The sequence below is a fragment of the Aquarana catesbeiana genome, linkage group LG01 (assembly GCF_042186555.1).
Source record: "Aquarana catesbeiana isolate 2022-GZ linkage group LG01, ASM4218655v1, whole genome shotgun sequence".
In the NCBI taxonomy this organism is placed as follows: Eukaryota; Metazoa; Chordata; class Amphibia; order Anura; family Ranidae; genus Aquarana; species Aquarana catesbeiana.
The window spans coordinates 534,047,047-534,066,901 of NC_133324.1; the positions used below are offsets into that span (position 1 = coordinate 534,047,047).

At 43.4% G+C, this 19,855-nt stretch overlaps 1 protein-coding gene across 2 annotated transcripts in view; it reads left to right on the forward strand.

Moving 5' to 3' along the window:
* The window catches only part of CHAF1A (chromatin assembly factor 1 subunit A), a 693,562-nt gene that overhangs the window by 434,668 nt on the left and 239,039 nt on the right, over positions 1 to 19,855 (forward strand). For both annotated transcript variants that reach the window (XM_073594763.1, XM_073594760.1), the window contains exon 11: positions 4,602 to 4,854. In XM_073594763.1, coding sequence (XP_073450864.1) covers positions 4,602 to 4,854 — 253 coding nt within the window. The remainder of the gene's footprint in view (positions 1 to 4,601; positions 4,855 to 19,855) is intronic.

A 19,855-nucleotide genomic window follows, 5' to 3' on the forward strand; every position in this document is an offset into this window, starting at 1 on the left:
GAAAATAACCCAAATCCATATATATCGTTTAGTCTGTAGAAAAGTTAGTCCACAAACTATGGTCTATATCTGAAAATTGATTATTCCTGATGTACTTGACAGCCTATCATCATTTCTTAAGGCCCAAAAATGTCAGGCAAGTACAAATATCCCCCAAATGACCTATTTTTGAAAGTAGACAGTCCAATGTAATTAGTAAGAGGCATCACATGTATTTTGAAGTTGTAATTTTTTTGAAAATTAAGAAATTAAAAAAAATTATTTTTTTTTTTTGCTCATACTGTTACCAGTGCAGTACAGCGTCATGAGATAACTGGTGTGGCAGTGATATCAGGGACACTGGTGACAGTATGGGGGAAAAATAAAAATATTAATATATATATATATATATATATATATATATATATATATATATATATATATATATATATATATACACACAGTGGGGACGGAAAGTATTCAGACCCTCTTAAATTTTTTACTTTGTTATATTGCAGCCATTTGCTAAAATCATTTAAGTTCATTTTTTTTTCCTCAATGTACACACAGCACCCCGTATTGACAGAAAAACACAGAATTGTTGACATTTTTGCAGATTTATTAAAAAAGAAAAACTGAAATATCACATGGTCCTAAGTATTCAGACCCTTTGCTGTGACACTCATATATTTAACTCAGGTGCTGTCTATTTCTTCTGATCATCCTTGAGATGGTTCTACACCTTAATTTGAGTCCAGCTGTGTTTGATTATACTGATTGGACTTGATTAGGAAAGCCATACACCTGTCTATATAAGACCTTACAGCTCACAGTGCACGTCCGAGCAAATGAGAATCATAAGGTCAAAAGAACTGCCTGAAGTGCTCAGAGAAATAATTGTGGCAAGGCCCAGATCTGGCCAAGGTTACAAAAAAATTTCTACTGCACTTAAGGTTCCTAAGAGCACAGTGGCCTGCATAATCCTTAAATGGAAGACGTTTGGGACAACCAGAACCCTTCCTAGAGCTGGCTGTCCAGCCAAACTGAGCTATCAGGGGAGAGAGGTAAAGAAGAACCCAAAGATCACTGTGGCTGAGCTCCAGAGATGCAGTCGGGAAATGGGAGAAAGTTGTAGAAAGTCAACCATCACTGCAGCCACCAGTCGGGGATTTATGGCAGAGTGGCCTGACGGATGCCTCTCCTCAGTGCAAGACACATGAAAGCCTGCATGGAGTTTGCTAAAAAAAACACCAAAAGGACTCCAAGATGGTGAGAAAAGATTCTCTGGTCTGATGAGACCAAGATAGAACTTTATGGCCTTAATTCTAAGCGGTATGTGTGGAGAAAACCAGGCACTGCTCATCACCTATCCAATACAGTCCCAACAGTTAAGAATGGTGGTGGCAGCATCATGCGGTGGGGATGTTTTTCAGCTGCAGGGACAGGACGACTGGTTGCAATCGAGGGAAAGATGAATGCGGCCAAGTACAGGGATATCCTGGACGAAAACCTTCTCCAGAGTGCTCAGGACCTCAGACTGGGCCGAAGGTTTACCTTCCAACAAGACAATGACCCTAAGCACACAGCTAAAATAACGAAGGAGTGGCTTCACAACAACTCCGTGACTGTTCTTGAATGGCCCAGCCAAAGCCCTGACTTAAACCCAATTGAGCATCTCTGGAGAGACCTAAAAATGGCTGTCCAACGTTTTTCATCCAACCTGACAGAACTGGAGAGGATCTGCAAGGAGGAATGGCAGAGGATCCCCAAATCCAGGTGTGAAAAACTTGTTGCATCTTTCCCAAAAAGGCTCATGGCTGTATTAGATCAAAAGGGTGCTTCTACTAAATACTGAGCAAAGGGTCTGAATACTTAGGACCATGTGACATTTCAATTTTTCTTTTTTGATAAATCTGCAACAATTCTGTGTTTTTCTGTCAATATGGGGTGCTGTGTGTACATTAATGAGAAAAAAAATGAACTTAAATGATTTTAGCAAATGGCTGCAATAAAGCAGAGTGAAAAATTTAAGGGGGTCTGAATACTTTCCGTCCCCACTGTATGTATGTGTGTATATATATATATATATATGTGTGTGTGTGTGTATTTTTTTTTATTATTATTTAATTATTCTCCCTATACTGTCTACTTATATATAATTACACACATACATTTTTAACACAGTGACCAGAGCAATATGTTTCCATAGTAACATTGTACTACTCTGGGGAAGTAATCATGATTTAGTTTTTTTTTGTTTTACACATTGTTTATCGCAGTGAAACTGATTTATTCAGTTTGTTTTGTTGTGATTGGTTAAAGCTAATCACATGGTACAGATCTGGCCAATATGATCACATCGTCTTACCATGTGATCACATTGACCGATCACAACTAGCAACACAATGGATGGCATAAAGCAAAGCCATCTATTGCGTACAACTGTCATGTGACCTGCTGTGATTGGTAACATTGTAACGGCAGCCAGCTGGTACACTTATCCACCATTAGGTGTGTTTGGTGGACACAGCCGGTAACAGATTGCACCGCTGTGCGACCCCTTCTGAGGGGATGGCTTAAGTCCCGCCAAGCCGTGAATCTGCTATAGGCCGAGCAGGAAGGTGTTGAGTATTGCATTTACATTGTATAAAGCATCCACAAGTGGTATACAACTTTACAAGCCTGGCCATGGGATTCACCGTGCGTGCCAACATCAGATGTAGCTTCACCTAACATGTTGCCCGGTAACAGGCGTCCTCTAGGAACGGAAACTCATCTGGGATGTCAGTAGCATAACATTTTGTAGCAGAAGTGACTCTGAAACCCAGCGCCATAGATGCACCCAAAAGGAAGTCTATTTCAATGTGGCCCTCATACTGAGAGGTTTTGAGACCACTGTTGTAAATTAATAAATATAATTTCAATATATTTTTTTTTGGAGCTTTTGTTTTTTTTATTCAGCACAATATGGTTAAAACAGAGAATGAACTTCAGTAAAACGGAGCAAATTCCAAATAAAATGAGCTTTTGAAAAAGGTTACATCAGGGTACCCCCTTACATCTTAGTGTCCAACCCTCTCCCCTCCCACATCTGGGGTCCCCTTCACTTTCAGCTGTTTGTGATAACACAGCAGGAAGATATACCAACGACCCAACTGTGGGCTGGATTTTGCCTGGGGGTCATAGTTGTAAGACACCCGGTGTAAAGACTTAATAATGTTTTTTGGGGGTCTGGTTGGGTTTGTGCATGGGCTAGATATTAAGTGTCTAAGACCCCTTTCACACATAATGTCCGTCTTTGACAGACTTTGCTCAGTGGGAAACACTTTATTGATCCCCGCTGAGCCTGCGAAGAGACGGACCTGTCAGCTCTCCGCTCTTTGCTATGGGGGATCGGATGAAAACGGATCCACCTGTCTGTTTTTTGTTTTTTGTTTTTTTTCATCTTATTCAACAGACTGATGGGAAAATAGGGTTTCCATCCATCTGAATTTAGCGGAGCGGAAATGTCACCACTGACATCCATCGCTCCATAGAACTGTATGGAGCGTCCATTCGGGTCTGCCTAAAAAAAACTGACAGGCGGACCTGAAAGTGATCTTGTGTTTTCATAAACTGTAATTTTTCAGTATTTTCTTTGGACGTGTACTAGAGAAAGTGAGTGCTGCTTCTGCTTTGCAAATGTGAAATGTTTTTGGCAGATTTGAAGCCCCACCGAGCAAACCGAAGTAAGCTCAGTAACAGTGAAGACAGTGAACAGGGGCCACGTTAGGGTATCTGATCCAATAAATAGTTCTTTGTTTACAAAAATGTTAATGGTACAATTGTTTCTCTAATGGGAAAAAAACCTCAGTGAAAATGAAGATACGATATGTTTAATTATTAAAAAGATGAGTTGAACAGAAATAAAGGGCAGATCTAACAGTAGGTACATCTTTGTTCCTATGACAACTCTCTAAAGCCAGCCATAGATGGAGCGTTTTTCTTTAACCATACAGTCAGTGTTGATGGGGGAATCCCTCCCACTAAGCCATTGTGTTCTCCCGGCATTGTCAGTCTTGGATGCAGGGGATTGTTAGATTTAGATAAAAAATTGAAGGCACTCCAACTCACGTTGCAGTTACAGCAAGTGTTTGTCTTTTTCTTTTGGGATAAAGGTTTACATGAATAAATAAAAGCTGATCATTTTGTAAGCACCCGTCAGTGGTAAATGGTTTGTCAACACTCTGATTTGTTCTGTTGAGCCTTTTCTGTTGAAAAACAGACTTATTTGCAGAATGACAATATGAAAATAAAGGAAATCCTGAAAAAAGAAACCTAATGCAGCCATCACATCTTAGAATTGGTAGGCTTCAAAATAGTGTTTTATTTTTGGTTTAATACCATTTTAAACTCTAAATACTCTCCATTGCACTGTGGGACAGCTGAAAAAAGCTGCACTGCTAAAGAAAGCACAGTCAAACTGTATGACCTGCTGATCTATCCCTTTAAAACATAAAGGCAACAAGTGCAGAAACCTGTATCTGTGTGTATGTATATATGTGTGCGTGTGTATATATATTCTATATGGAACATTTTTAAGACACAATTCACAAATCTTCTGTTACTTTTATGACTTCTAGGAGTGTAAAAACCCTGAAAATCAGAAAGTACGTCAAAAACTCAAAGCAAAGGAATGGGATGAACTGCAATCAAAAGGGAGGAAAATTAATGTGATTAAGCCCATCTTGATTGGATGTGTATGGTTGGGAGGTAATACAGAAGAGATTCCTTTCCTCCAAAAATTTTCTGCTTGTGTGTTGGATATGGTCATCCCCATTGAAGAAGAGATGGTTCTAGATTGCAATTCCAGTCGAAGACTAGAAGACAGAGAAAGTAAGTCACTGATATAACTTTAATAAGAAGAGTTTTGATAATGCATACTTAAAAAAAGTAAATCTGTGATAGCATGACCCAGTGACTTTTTGATGACTACTGAACTACTTTGATCCTGAAGTAATGAGACACATATTCTATATACTTATTTTAACAAGGCACTGTGTGCTATATGTCCACGTCCCTTTACAATAATATATGCGTTGAACTGTTTTAGGTAGCCATGAACTTTTTGCTGAACATATAGGGAAAATAAGACTGATATAAAATCAAGAAGTTTTATTTAGACATGGATAAAAAAGGAAACCGATGGAGGATAATGCAAAAACATAAAATATGTCTATTTTGTGTTCACGTTGATGTTGTGATCCCAAAAATCCACATGTAAACTTAACGCGTTTCAAATGATCTTCATCAGGAGTACATGTGAATGAGATCATGATGACACCTAAATTGCTTATTTTAAAACCACCAAGGAAACAGTATCAGCTGGAAACCATATTAAGTGAAATATTTCCATCCCATATAGGACACGGAAGAAATGCTCGTAATGATGCTGGACCTGATAATGACTTTGATGTGACATGATTGCTCTACTACTTTGACTTATGAGATGTGGATGTATTAAAAGCTTCTCTTGTCAGTTTGGGAATGTATAGAACTTTCTTATACACCTTGATTATCCCTTTGAAGACCTGTCCATAGACTGCTTATCCTTTGCACCACAGGATTTCAGATCCGTCAATAAGTACTGTACAAGTGCTTATCCATGTTTTTTGACTTTTTGAAATTGTGCAAGATAAGAAAAAGATGGTCTTTCACCTTCCATGTCGATATTCCCCCTATGGGATGGAGATATTTCACTTGATATGGATTTAGCTGATAATGCTTTTGGGAATAAGATAATGCTTATTAAAATAAGTGATTTATTATCTTGATGTCATTCACATGTATTCCTGAGGAAGATCGTTTGAAAAATGTTGAGTTTTTATATGTGGATTACTTTGGATCAGTACAGGACACAGCCTTTTGTTTAATCATTGCGACTGGGTTATTTGCATCTACCTTCAGGACACTGACAAAATAGAAGGCTGCAGGGACAACCCCCTATTTAACACTTCCCACTCCCAGCTAGCCTTAGTTTTTTGCTGTTGTCCTTAGGTGATGGACCTTTTCTCTGTCAGAGAAGCTACTTTATACTATGGAGGTGCACTCTGAATGATTTCTTTTCAAGATCCACATTACTTGACTGCACCTTAGCCACTGCACAGCACTTCATGCAGCTTATGGATCTGTGGGCTCTTCAGTAGAGCCTTGGGGGACTGCAACTGGACCCCCTTGGTTGAAAGGAGGCATGGTAGGCCTGCAATGTTGCTTTAAACTGGATCCTGCTGTGCTCCCTGCCCTCGGAGTTATACACAGAAGAACAATAAATGCACAGATTTTTTATTTTTTAACAGAAGGAATGTTTATTCAGACAACACAATACACTTGTAAATAGCATATGTAGAATACGTTGGACTTGATTAGATATCATTACAACTTAGGTTAGCATTGGAGGAAGATAAGGTACACCACACAGGTGACAGGGTATTTGTAAACTCGTTGTGTCATGGTTTTTCAACAAACATCGGGCAGCCTATATGGCATATATCAGAATAGCGATAACTCAAACCACCCTATCATCCAAGACCTCATATAGGTAGAAAGGCAGAGTGGGGAGGGAGTGGGGTTTGGCAACCCAGCAGGATCATGGCCACAAAGGAAACCCAGGAGGAGGAGGAGACGGGAGGTAAAGAGGAAAGGAACTGGAGGCCACCACCCATAAGGTACAAGGGAACCCACAAAGGGGCAGCCATAACCCTAGGGAGAGGGGGCCCAAATATGACAAAGTAGCACAGGCTCCCAGGTCAACACATGAAGATCCAGTAATCACTTGTACAGTAATGTGCCTAGCCTCTGTCCACGATGCCCAGATTTTATCAAATTTTTGTGGACAGTTACGCCCCAAATAAGTAAGCTTATATAAAGGTAGCACATTGTTTTTCAGGGCCTTCCAAGCCGTAGGCATAGGGTGTCAGGGAGCTTCCACCTGGATAAAATAACCTTCCTGGCGTAGTAAGCAGCATAGAATAGAAACAACTTAGTATGTTTAGTAGTAGCCAGATTATCAGTGATACCCAGAGGGAATACTAACGGAACCATGTCCAGGTGAAGCCCAGCCACCTTGTTAATGTCAGCTACCACTGCTCGCAAATAGGTCTGGAGGAGAGAGCACAACCACACCATGTGAATAAAGGTCTCCACTGTCTTCCTGCACTTCAGACATGTGTCCGCCATCCCTGGGGAAATAATGGACAGTGTAGTACACCCGATATAGGAACTTGAGTTGTACAAAGCGATCCCTGACAGATATAAGTGGGATGCATTGTTGCAACCCTTTAGTCCAATCTTTCTCTGTCAAGGCAGGGACATCCTGCTGCCACACATTCAACAGTCTAAGCATTTTAGAGGCGTCTCTGCAGGTGAGTCTGAGATAAATGGAGTACAGCGTCCGATCGTTATTTGTGAGGAGGGATTTGACTGAGTGGGCTGCAAGAACCACCCCATTGGGGAATTGTGCCCGGGCAGCATGTCTGAGCTGCAAGTATCTGAAGAACATCCACAGAGGAAATTTAAATTTATGTTTCATCTCTGCAAACCAGAGAAGACGTCCCTCAGGTAGAATATTGTGCAGCATCCGCATCTCGTATCTAGCCCAGATCTGTGGATCCGGAACAGATCGGAAATACGGTAAAGTAGGGTTGCCCCATAGCGGGATATGCAGGGAGACAGTGCCAGGGTCTTGTAGATGCAGGGTAACTTGTTTCCAGACTGCAGTTGTCACCTTCATGGGGGTAGTGACCTGGGGGCTATATCTCGGGCCTCTGCAGACTAGATTGCTAAGTTCTGAGAAAGATCCTAGGAGTGCCGCTTCCAAATTTACCGCCGGATGGGATGTCTTGGGCAACCACCTTACAGTAAAACAGAAATGGAAGGCTAGCTCTGTAGCCTAGCTCTGAGGAACGGGGTGCGCCCTCGAAACACGGTAGCTGTACTCCATGTTCTATGCATGTCCATGCATTATTTTTATGGCCTTTTGTCAGTTGCATTTTGTGAGTACTCACTTTTATATTAAACATTTTTATTATTACATTATCTTTGGTAATGCACTAGGTGTGCGCGCCTTCCATTTCTGTTTTTCTTGTAGTTTGTTTCGGATTACCCCATCTGAGGAAGGCAGCATCCACCCAGTTTTGGATACCATTATATACCTTTCACACCACCATTTTATTTGATATCTGTTACTCCACACCTTGGAAGACCTATTAGCGCTGGAAGTGACTGTGTTTTTTGTATAACCACCTTACAGTAACCAACACTACCGCCCAATAATATTTCTTAAGGTTAGGAGGAGATAGTCCACCCTCCAAGGAAAGCTGCAGTGTAGTTTTAGCAACTTTAGGGGTCGAGCCCGCCCAAACAAAGGAGGTGATGGCCTGATCTAATTTAATAAAAAAGGCATTAGAGATGGGGACCAAAGTGTGACGGAAGGCATAAAGGAACTTCGGAAGAAAGGACATTTTGATTAGATTCACTCTCCCTACTGGGGTCAGTGGCAAGGCTTTCCACGCCGAACAGCACCGAAGAAAAGAAATTGTTGTAGTATAGGATATAGATTATCCTCTAAGTAACGCTTTGGGTCTTTATGAATAAAAAATTCCCAGGTACTTAAATCGTGACACCCATTTAAGGGGCAAATGTAGATTAGCCAGGAAGTCCCGTCAGATAGGGAGAACAGGAGCGATTTGTCCCAGTTCACCCTGATACCCGAGAAGGAGCCAAAGTTTTCAATGATGGCTAAAGCTGCCGTCAACGACTGTTGGGCATCTCGGAGATATAGAAACGTGTCGTCGGCGTATAAGAAAACCTTTTCGACCAGTGGGGGGAAAGGAAATACCAGGAGTACCGCCAGAGGCTCAATAGCCAGTGCGAAGAGGGCAGCCTTGCCTGGTGCCTCATGGAGGGGAAAGGGGGGCGACAATACACCATTGGTACGGACTCTGGCCGACGGGGCCGAATAGAGTAAACGTAGCCAAGAGATAAAGTTGGGTTCCCAACCCAAATTTGTGTACAATGAGCCATAAATATTCCCACTCCACCAAATCAAAGGCTTTCTCCTCGGCATCCAGAGAAGCCACAACCTCAGTGCCCCCCCAGCAGTCGAAATCCGCAATAACTGTATGAAGCCCCCTCAGGTTGCTATCCGTGCCTTTACCTGGCATAAACCCGGTTTGGTCACCATGGATCAGGGACAGGATGACTTTATTGAGGCGGTTTGCAAGGATCTTCGCATCCACATTGAGGAGCGAAATGGGTCTGTACGAAGAGCAGAGTTCTGGATCCTTGTCGGGCTTAAGCACCACCACAATAATAGCAGTGGACATAGAGGAGGGCAGGGAGGAAGACTCAAAGGAGGCAGAAAGGAGTCTACTGGCCACAGTTTCCACATGGGCTTTATAAAATTCCGCAGGAAAGCCATTATCCCCCGGGGTCTTCCCTGATTGTAGGGAACTGATAGCACCTTGGAGCTCCTTTAGGGTGAGCAGAGCGTCAAGCCCCCGCCGTGCCTCCTCAGAAAGCGACAGAAGGTGAATACCATCCATGAAATCATGTAATTCAAACTCTAGAGGGGTAGAGCGCCTTGTAAAAGGCTAATACAGGGCTGCTGACATAAACCAGGTCAATGCGGGACATGGCCCCATATTTGGCAAGTTGACATGTATAGCTTCTTAGTAGGGGATTTTTCCAACGCCAGACATCTGTAAGATTGAATGCAGAAGCCGATCTAGAGTGTGGATTCCACAGCCTTGTCCAGAGTCGACTTATCCAAATTAGGACAAGGGAGCATGTTAAAATCCCCTGCTAAAAGCACATTATCAGTAGAAAAGTTCGCTATGAGTTGAGTGATTTTGTGCAGCACCGTCAGATGCTGGCGAGGGGATATAAAGTCCCACCACCACCATAGGCACATTCACGACAGCATGAAGAATCACAAACCTTCCCTCGGGGTCCAGATGCAAATCCACCAGTGCAAAAGATAAGAAGATAAGATATTTATGGACCAGCGCACTCACTCCCCTGGCATAGGAGGGGTAAGTGGCATGGTAGTAATGACCCACCCAGGGTTTTTTAAGGCCCAGGACTCGGCTACCAGTGAGGGGGGTTTCCTGCAATAAGTAAATATCTGGGCGGTATGTTTTAAGGAAATTAAACACCAGGGAGCGTTTAATTCGGGAGTTTAAACCCCCGAACGTTCCACGAAATTGGGGTTAAGGGAGCCATGGCCACAAAAGAGAAAATAGCGGGGCTGGTAGGGAGAGGGCATCCGGACCCCAATGAAAGACAAGCGACAGCTCCCCCCATGCTTCTAAGGCATAGGACATATTAGAAATTAAGCAGTGACATCAAGTACATAGTATATAGCACATTCCTTTAACCAACAACATATATAACATTTAGAAAGGGGGGATTTTTTGGACTTTAGATGAGGCACATATGTGGTGTGCCTCCATCCCTAGTACATGTATGTAACAAAAGAAAAGGAAGAGTGGGCCTTTGAATGAGGTTGCTGACAATGTGGAGGTAGATTGAAACAGATGCAAATTAAATTGATCAAGAACATTATATGAAACATGGCAAAATAAAAAACCACATGAACAATGGTATAATAATTCATATTTGGTCCACCCACACGTAACATACAGGTGTGGCATGGATAGAAAACTAAAAAAAAAAAAGCTAAAATTGGCACTTTATATGAGGCAATAAGTATATACCTCCATCCCCAGTAATTTGGCAAAGAAAATGGATTGTGGGACTTTATATGAAGCGCATTACTAGGTTAAATGGGCAAATCAATGTAAACATAGTTTATTACTACAAAGGGCATACATACACATGTAGAATAGTAAAAAATAATAAAGTACTATACTGGTAGGTCTCAAAGTCTAGTCAATTCTTGATTATACATAAATATCTCAGCATAATATACATAGTGGACCTGGACCTTGGGTATTTAGGCCAAAATTGTAGTGGTAACATATAAGCATAATAGCAATGGCAGATTGGTTCATTAAAGTAGACTATAATATAGTACAGATATTCGATGTGGACACTGACGTAGCATCATAGGAAATCTCTACGCGTTTCGTTACATTACCACTCATCAGGAGCAGATGCAGAGTTTGAGGGTATCTGTAATAGAATAAAATGCCAAAATGATATGATAGTAAAAAAGTGTAAAAACATAGAAGAAAGAGGGGGAGCATAAAAGGTCCCAATCACTCTCACCTATCTGTAGTATATGGGTACAAATGGTGGTATCAATGGTAGGAGGCACTATAGAAGACATTATCCCCGGAAGCTGAGACTGTAACACCTGAGGCACGGCAATGGCACCAGCAACCAATAATAGACATTAGAATAGGAAAAGAAAACATGATGGCAACAATGGGTCACAGATGTAAAGATGAGAATAATGGTTTAGCAATGTGCTTCCATCCCTGATTATATGAGAACAAAAAATAAAAGCCAACTTTCCAGTCTATCAGTTGTGGAATTAGCTTACTGTCTACTTATTCATTGATTTCTACAGATAACCTTGGGAATTAGGTACAATATGAACTATGCATACCACTAAATATACATATCACAGCTGAAAACTAGAGATCCTATTCTTATGTCTGCTATTGGTTGCTGGTGCCATTGCCGTGCCTCAGGTGTCACCGTCTTAGCTTCCGGGGATAACGCCATATCTAATATCTGTACTATATTATAGTCTACTTTAATGAACCAATCTACCATTGCTATTATGCCTATATGTTACCACTACAATTTTGGCCTACATACCCAAGGTCCACTACTATGTGTATTATGTTGAGATATTTATGTATGATCATGATATGACTAGAGTTTATTTATTGAGACCTACCAGTATATTACTTTATTATTTTTTACTATTCTACATGTGTATGTATACCCTTTGTAGTAATAAACTATGTTTACATTGATTGGCCCGTTTAACCTAGTAATGTGCTTCATATAAAGTCCCACAATCCATTTTCTTTGCCAGAAAATTACATAGGTATAATGGGACCATAATTGATACCTCGGAATCAAAAATTGATAGTCTATTGCAGACAGGGATCAACATCATGACTGTCCATTATATACATGGGTCAGCATCACATATGCCTGACGTGTTTCGTGTAAAAACACTCTTCAGGGGCGGATGCTCAATTGTAACTATGAAGTATAAAGAGGTAGTAACATTCGTCTGGTTATAAATGATAATATGAAGGAAAGGCGAAATTAGCCCATCCTAAATACTTCCAAAGGTTCCAATGTGGTAGAGTGCTGCGACCATGCAATCAGGGTCCCTGAAATAGTCTTTCCCGGGAGCTGAGGTAATTAGAGCCGTGTGCAGCAGGGCGCATACAACCAATCCCCCCCGATGACACAAGTTGCTGGTACATGTGAAAAACCATGGCGACCCCGTGAAGGGTACCTGGGGTGATCTGAAAAAAAGGGCACTGTATGTGAGTGAAGAGTTAAGTGTGTGTGTGTGTGTGTATATATATGTGTGTGTGTGTGTGTGTTGTGAGTTGTGAGAATGAGAAGTGAGTGTAAAGACTAGAACCATAGCCCAAATGGCATGTGAAATTGTGAAGGATAAAAAACACAAAGGGGCAGAAGAAACAAGCCCAATAGTGAAAAACATTCAAAAAAGGGGGAAAAAATGACATAACAGATGTGTATAGACCAGTGAAAAACTTACATGTGGGGACAAAATCGGAAAAAGGTTGAGTGCTTGAATGTGATGTGGCGTCTTTGTGTGTGTGGCAACAAGATTGTGTCGGGGGAGGCAGTATATATGGGTCCCGCACACATGCACGCTGGCTTATACCAGGGTCACGCTAGTGTGGTGTTACCTGGGAGGCTCCAGCAGCGGCGGTGATCACCGCCCTCGGCAGAAGTCTGTAATCCCTGCCAGGTCAGCTAAGCTGGAGATCACATGCTCTGCGTGTTGGCACCAAAATTGACGTCTACCACATTGGACCCTTTGTAAGTATTTAGGACGGGCTATTTTGCCTTTCCTTCATATTATCATTTATAACCAGACGAACGTTACCTCTTTATACTTCATAGATAAAATTGAGCTTCCGCCCATGAAGAGTGTTTTTACACGAAATGCATCGGGCATATGTGAAGCTGACCCATGTATGTAATGGATAGTCATGATGTTGATCTCTGTCTGCAATAGACTATCAATTTTTTATTCTGAGGTATCAGTTATGGTCCCATTGTCGTATCCACTTGCTGCCAGTGCTGCTCATATTATATATTTCATCCTATGCAATGAAAAAAAAATTGTTTTAAGAATTATCATACTTATGTACTTTTCTATCCATGCCACACTTGTATACGTTACGTGTGGGTGGACTAAATATGGATTATACCATTGTTCATGTGGTTTTTAATATTGCCATGTTTCATATAATGTCCTTGATCAATTAAATTTGCACCTGTTTGTCTACCTCCACATTGTCAGCAACCTCATTCAAAGTCACACTCTTCCTTTTCTTTTGTTACAAACATATATAACACAACCCATTCCAGCACATACTCCACACCCCAACCCCCCCCCCCCCACCCCACCCCACCCCGCACAACCCCCAAACCAGGGCATGCCTGCATCCCAAAACTAAACCAGGTCAATGACCAACTAGGGTCATGAACAGAGGGCAGACAGACTCCGTCCACCTAAGGCACAGATAATCCAAGTCTGAAGCAGATTCCGCCAACGAGCAGAATACGTGGCGATATCACCCGGGGGCACAAATTTTTATATGGTACAATGCTATGGACCCAGAATTAAAGCTATTTCTGGGAGTTCCAATGGGACCATCGCATAACAGGGGTATTTCTATTGACAGTTTCATATCTGCAAATTGGGCTGCAGTTAGTGTCCCCTTGTCCGCAGGGGAAGAAAAATTTGTCACTGAGGCTCAAATGGAGAATCAAGGGCGGTCTCATTCAATGTAGGAGTGGAGCAGCAATCCACGGCCTGCATAGTCATCCCACACAGGATTTTGTAGTCCACAGTCAATGGCTCTGTATAGAGGGTGCGAGTTGTGGGAGAGTACCGGCAGGCAGTACCTGACCGATTGCGTGGGCCACTCCAAGTTAGTAAGTGAGGCAACAGTTTCCCCCACTGAGGGCAGACAGCAAATCAAGACAAGGGGTACTCACGTTAGCGGGAAGAGGGAGATGTAGAAGCAGCTGCATCAATGGCGAGGCAGGGTGTTCAGCCACTACAAAGCCTCAGTAGGTGACGTAAAAAAAAACAGACAATCTCTTCATCCTGTACCCGGAGGCAGGCTGGGAACAGAATACCGTAGCTCGCTTTCCACACGCAGGGCCTGCTTCACTGCATCAAAGGACTTGTGGAGCTTTTGGGTGTCAACCGAGAAGTCTGGAAAAAACATCAAACATGCAGCCTCGTGGCTGATGTCCTCTATCTTGCAGGCCTCCCTTAGGATTAAGTCTCGGTCCCTAAAATTGAGCAACCAAAAGATGAAGGTACGAAGCGGAGCTCCCGGAGGGCCCCGGGCGAGTAACATCCTATGAGCCTGCTCCACAGCGAAGGAGGATGAAAAGGCCGCCTAGGGATAGAGCGTGCGGAGCAGCCACCCGTGTATGCAGATGGATCAAAGCCCTCAGGCAGACCAATAAACCGGAGGTTGTTCCTCTGGTTGCGGTTCTCCGCGTCGTCCTCCCTCGATTCAAGGTGTTTCATCCTCGCCTGGAGGGTATGCAGGGAGGCCGAGTGATCTCTGATAGTGTCCTCTGTATCTCCCACCCTCCACTCAACCTCAGTGACACCTTGGCGAACCTTTTCAAAATACTCTCTAAGGCCAATCTCCAGCTGCACTGTATCAATCTTTGTAGTGAGGGAGGTTAAAGTAGATTGGCAGCCCATGAGGGCTGTGAAGTTGCTTTGCTCTGTGACAGCAGGCTCCGGGTCCTCCGACTGTCGCCATATTGCTGTATATTAGCTGCTGCCGAGTATTCCCGAGATTTCTGTGCTCCAATTTCTTTTTGATCTGTGTCATCATTCGCGGGGAGAGAAAGGAAGTAGTAGTGGGCACTCCAGAATTGTTTCAGGATAGGAAAACCAGATAAATTCCCCTTAGTGGCGGCAGAGCTCCTTAACTAGGCATCCATCACCATCCCCATCTTGGACACGCCCCCCAAATGGACATATTTTTACACAAAAGAAATGTTCTTTTCTTTTTCCCACAGGATCCTGCAAAGCATTGCACCCATGATCAGTGGATCGCTGGTGCTATGTCAGGTTTTTGCAGACATCTCATCTGACTTTCTGCCTGTACTTTCCTGTATGGGCTTTCTGTTACAAAGCTGGAGGACATTTCTGTGCACTACAAGGGCAACCGGCAGTTTTCTCATTTTATTGATTTATGTCAATGAATGATGCAGCTGTGTGGGCAAATGCACTTCTCCAGATTTCCAGGATGAGTTTTCTACCTGTACATTTGCAGAGAATTTTCTGGCTGAAATGTTGTCCAGATAACAGAACTCCCTTGCAAGGAGCGCTCTGAGCATCTACCCTTTGAGGGCCAATGCCTGTTTGGTCCCACTTTGGATAAGTTTATTATGTAAATTATAGGGAGAAAAAGTACAGTCATTCCCTTGGGGGGGGGGGGGGGGGGGGGGAGTAGGTCTTTCACTCCTGATGTTAGGATTAAGTGTTTCTTTCATCCATCTCGGCATCCAAATGTTAAGTCTAGGAAGGCATGGTTGTCCAAACCAGCCACGGTCTCTGCCTGGGTCCAGAGTATTTCTAGTGGCCTATTCTATTTCTCTGTGCTATATGTGCTCTAACATGTTTCTGTCGCAGTGGTGACACATAGATCTGCTTGCTGCTTTTTAACACCCCTTTACATTATCCCTTTGCCAACAGGAGAACCCTTTTTAGAGTCCACTTTTATAATACGGTTCAAAAGTTTTGTACAGGAAATGCCAGGTTGGTCCCTGCCTCCCTATTTCCTGGGGTTTCTTTGCCCTTGGTACACATCAGGATGCCTATGTGTACATCTTGTGTTTCCGCCTCATCAACATTATTCACTTATTGCAGTAGGTAACATTACAAGTTTGTCACCCTTCTCTACTTTTCACCAGGTTCTTCCCCCAGTTTTGGCTCTGTCGCATTCCCTGGCAACTTATTTTAGGGATACTTGGAAGATCTCCTGTTTAAAGGACCAGTCCTACCTTTCAGCCAACATTTAACAGTAGAAGCTCTGCAGATCTTCGTTGGATCGTTAAAGCTAAACTCCAACTTGCTTTTTACTACAACTGAATGGAATGATTCGTCCCCAGCATATCATACCTCTGTACCATGTTGCTCTGGCAGATCCTCTGCAGATGCATACCCAGCCTCAATGGCACAGTGAGAGCGACACATGCCCTCTTAGCAAGCGGGGGTGGAGGAAGAGGAGGATTGGGGCTGCTCTGTGCAAAACCTTTTACATGTTTATTTTTTGTAAAAAAAAAAAAATACAAAAATTGCCTTAATCACTTTCATTTTCTGACTAAAGTTCCATTTCCTGCTTGTTCCCTATTAACTGTTAAAGAGGAGTGGAGAGTGGGCAGGGATCGCACAATTCTGTTCCTCTCCTTTCACCACCTACACAAAGGCCCAGAAACGCCCACAGTAAATCTTAGACCCACCCACATCAACTTCCACAGCTGGTACAAGTGACTCCCATAGCCTGCCCTGAAACTACAGAGGCTCAAAGGATCATGGTAGATATAGTATCAGGACTGGCAAAGAAAGGAAACATAGTCAGAACTTTGAAATTCAGCCAGAAGGAAGAGTGATCTCAGACACAAAAACCTGCTTTATACAGCTAAAGGAAATAAGTTACACACAAACTGACACTGGGGTTTTGATTCATTTACATGTACAATGCATCTGTTTTGGGGAGGAAAAGCTGGAGTTCTTCTTTAATCTCCAGAAGTCACTGCAAAAACCTCACAGCTTGAGAGTCCCAGGTTCTGATGATGGACATGACCTTGTCCAGAACCTTTTTGCCACAAGTGTATTTGTAGCTGCTGAATTAAATGTTTTGGGGGGCAGCCTGGAGCTATCAGGTAAGTTCTACTAGGTAGATGTTCAGGCCACCTCTGATGCCAGTTTCGTATGTAATGTGTTACAAGCTGCTCTTGACCTTTCTATGTGGGTCTGTTGGCATTGTTTCCATCCATCAGTTGGACTGCTTTTAACTACTTGCCGACCGGGCCATAGCCAAAAGACAGCTGTAGCACGGTCGGCTAGTTCTGGGGGGGCATCCATGGACGTCCTCCTGAACTTGTGCTTCCTGCTTGCCCCCTGGGGCGCGCACACGGAAGTGTTCGAGATGCCTACCACGTGATAGCTCTCCGTCTGACAAGCCGGTGCATGTCTGGTTTAGCTCCTGTCCTCGCACCCATCGGTACGGGTGTGTGAGGAGAGGAGGGAGCCAGGTGCAGCAGCACTTGTGGGCTGAATGTGAAGTATCCCTTCTGGCTCATCCGTTCCACATGAGTTCTTAAGCCATAGAGATGATTGGAGCCAATCTGGTCTTTGATCAGCTCTATGGTCAGCTGGCGGAACCACCGGCTGCATTCTCAGGTTCCCCGGTGGGACAGGAGAGCCCAAGAAAACCATGGAAGACAAGGGTGGGAGACATTCCCTCCCACTGCTTTTAAAATCGGTCTAGCGGCTAATTAGTCGCTAGGATTGCTTTTACGTGAAAGCCGACCGTTGGCTGAAAAGAATGATGCCTAAACCTGCAGGCATCATTCTGGTATCCTTGTTGGGCATATATTGCAATGTAATTTTTTTTTTTTTTTTTTCATGCAGCCTGTGTGCTGAACGAAAAGAGATTGATCAGTGGGTATGCCCACCATTAGAATACCGCCCTGCATCCACCCATGCGTAATGATGGACATACATGCACCGTGTTTTTGTTTTTTTTAACTGGTGGTGAAATCACCTCCTACAGCGCTGTAGTTGCTGATTCACATATCGTGAGAGCAAACGCTGTTGCTGTTAAGATAAAAAAATCAGTGCTGCAGCTTAATGGTGTACCTGGGAAGAAAATAATGGTTAACAATAAAACACAGTAAAGTATAAAAGCAAACATGATAAAATATAGTAACAATAAAACATTGCAGTTAAATACAGTAAAATGAAGCAGAACATTAGAGAGAGAACAATAAAACGACAACGATTTTTGGCTTTTTTATATATATAAAAAATATATACTGTACATTTTTACACTTATTTGTAACGGTTCCAGGTTTGGGTCTCTCAAAATGCGATTGCATCTTTGGAGACCCTGTGAAAGTGTGTCCTAGACCATGCAATGCTGTACTTTACGCTAGTACTCCACTAGTGTGTGTGGTAGCGTTCAAAACATTCACCGATGCAAAGACCAGGTTGGCCAGGACAGGAGGGACAATAATAGCGGGTGTCACGCCTATATCTGCGTTTTCCACAGACACCACAACTTTTGTGGTGATCGATTGGTAGGGGTACCAGGGAGGGCATACGGCAAATGCCTCTCATGCAGCCGAGTCACTGCATTTGCATTGGGAAGTTGGACCACAGCACCGTCTGGAAACAGAAGGGCTGTGGTGATCTCTTCCTGGAATTTAAGCAAGGATCCAGTTCGTCCAGACGCTTTGTATAGCACATAAGCAGCATTCAGTAGAGCCAATTGGAATGTTTTTTGTACCAGCGTCTAGCCTTACAGGCAATTAAGTATGGTGCCATCAACTGGTCGTTGAGGTCCACCCCTCCCATATTAAGGTTGTATTCGTGGACACAGAGGGGTTTCTCCACAACACCAGTCGCCGTTGGAGTTTGGACTGTCGTATCTGCGTGAAGAGAGGACAGAACTAAAACATTCCAATTATGCCTCCACTTCACTGTGAGCAAATTATTACTTCTCAAGCAGGCTCTCTCCCCCAGTCTACGTCGGGACTCTACAAGCCGCTGGGGTAGCCCCGGCGATTAGATTGCACTGTGCCACATATGCCAATTCCATGATCAAACAAGTGACTAAAAAAAGGTACGCTTGTGTAATAATTGTCCACGTACAAGTGGGACCCCTTTCCGAATAAGGGTGACACCAAGTCTCACACAATCTTGCCAGCGATCCCTATGTAGTTTTGGCAGTTCTCGGGCTCCACGTGACTATCTTTGCCCTCGTAAACCATAAAACTAGATGTATATCCTGTTGCCTTGTCACAAAGATACATCTTGACCCCATATCTGGCACGCTTACTGGGAAGATATTATTTGAATGACAAGCGGCCAGAAAAATTAATCGGGGACTCATGAACGCAGGCAACTTGATCAGGAGTAAAAAAGGCCCGGGGGGGCGTAGAGAGCAGCTGCTTAGATCTACAGTTCCAGCTCTCTTCTCCTCCTGCAGGCATCCTGAGTCCAATATTCTCCCAAGTGGCACCGAACCCTTCCTAAAGACGGCGGGCATGCGTTCCAGGTATGATGGTGAATAAATACGGGCCACCCGCGCCCCTGTCCGCAGCGGAACATCTGGCTCGGTTCAGGAAGTAAGATGGCGCCGATCCCTCAGCCATGCATGAAGCCACACTGCAGCCCTCTCCTACCTCAGCTCAACCTTCTGCACAAGGGGTGAGTGACTCTCTGCCTACAGCATTCCGAACCCAGGCTGACCACCTAACACCCCTAGACTCTCCCCTACATGCTCAGCGAAATGCAATTCACCAGGCCCCTCTCTAGATGAGCCTACACTGGCAGAAATCATACTGGCTATAAAAGACTGTAAGGCCTCCCTCACTGTTCAAA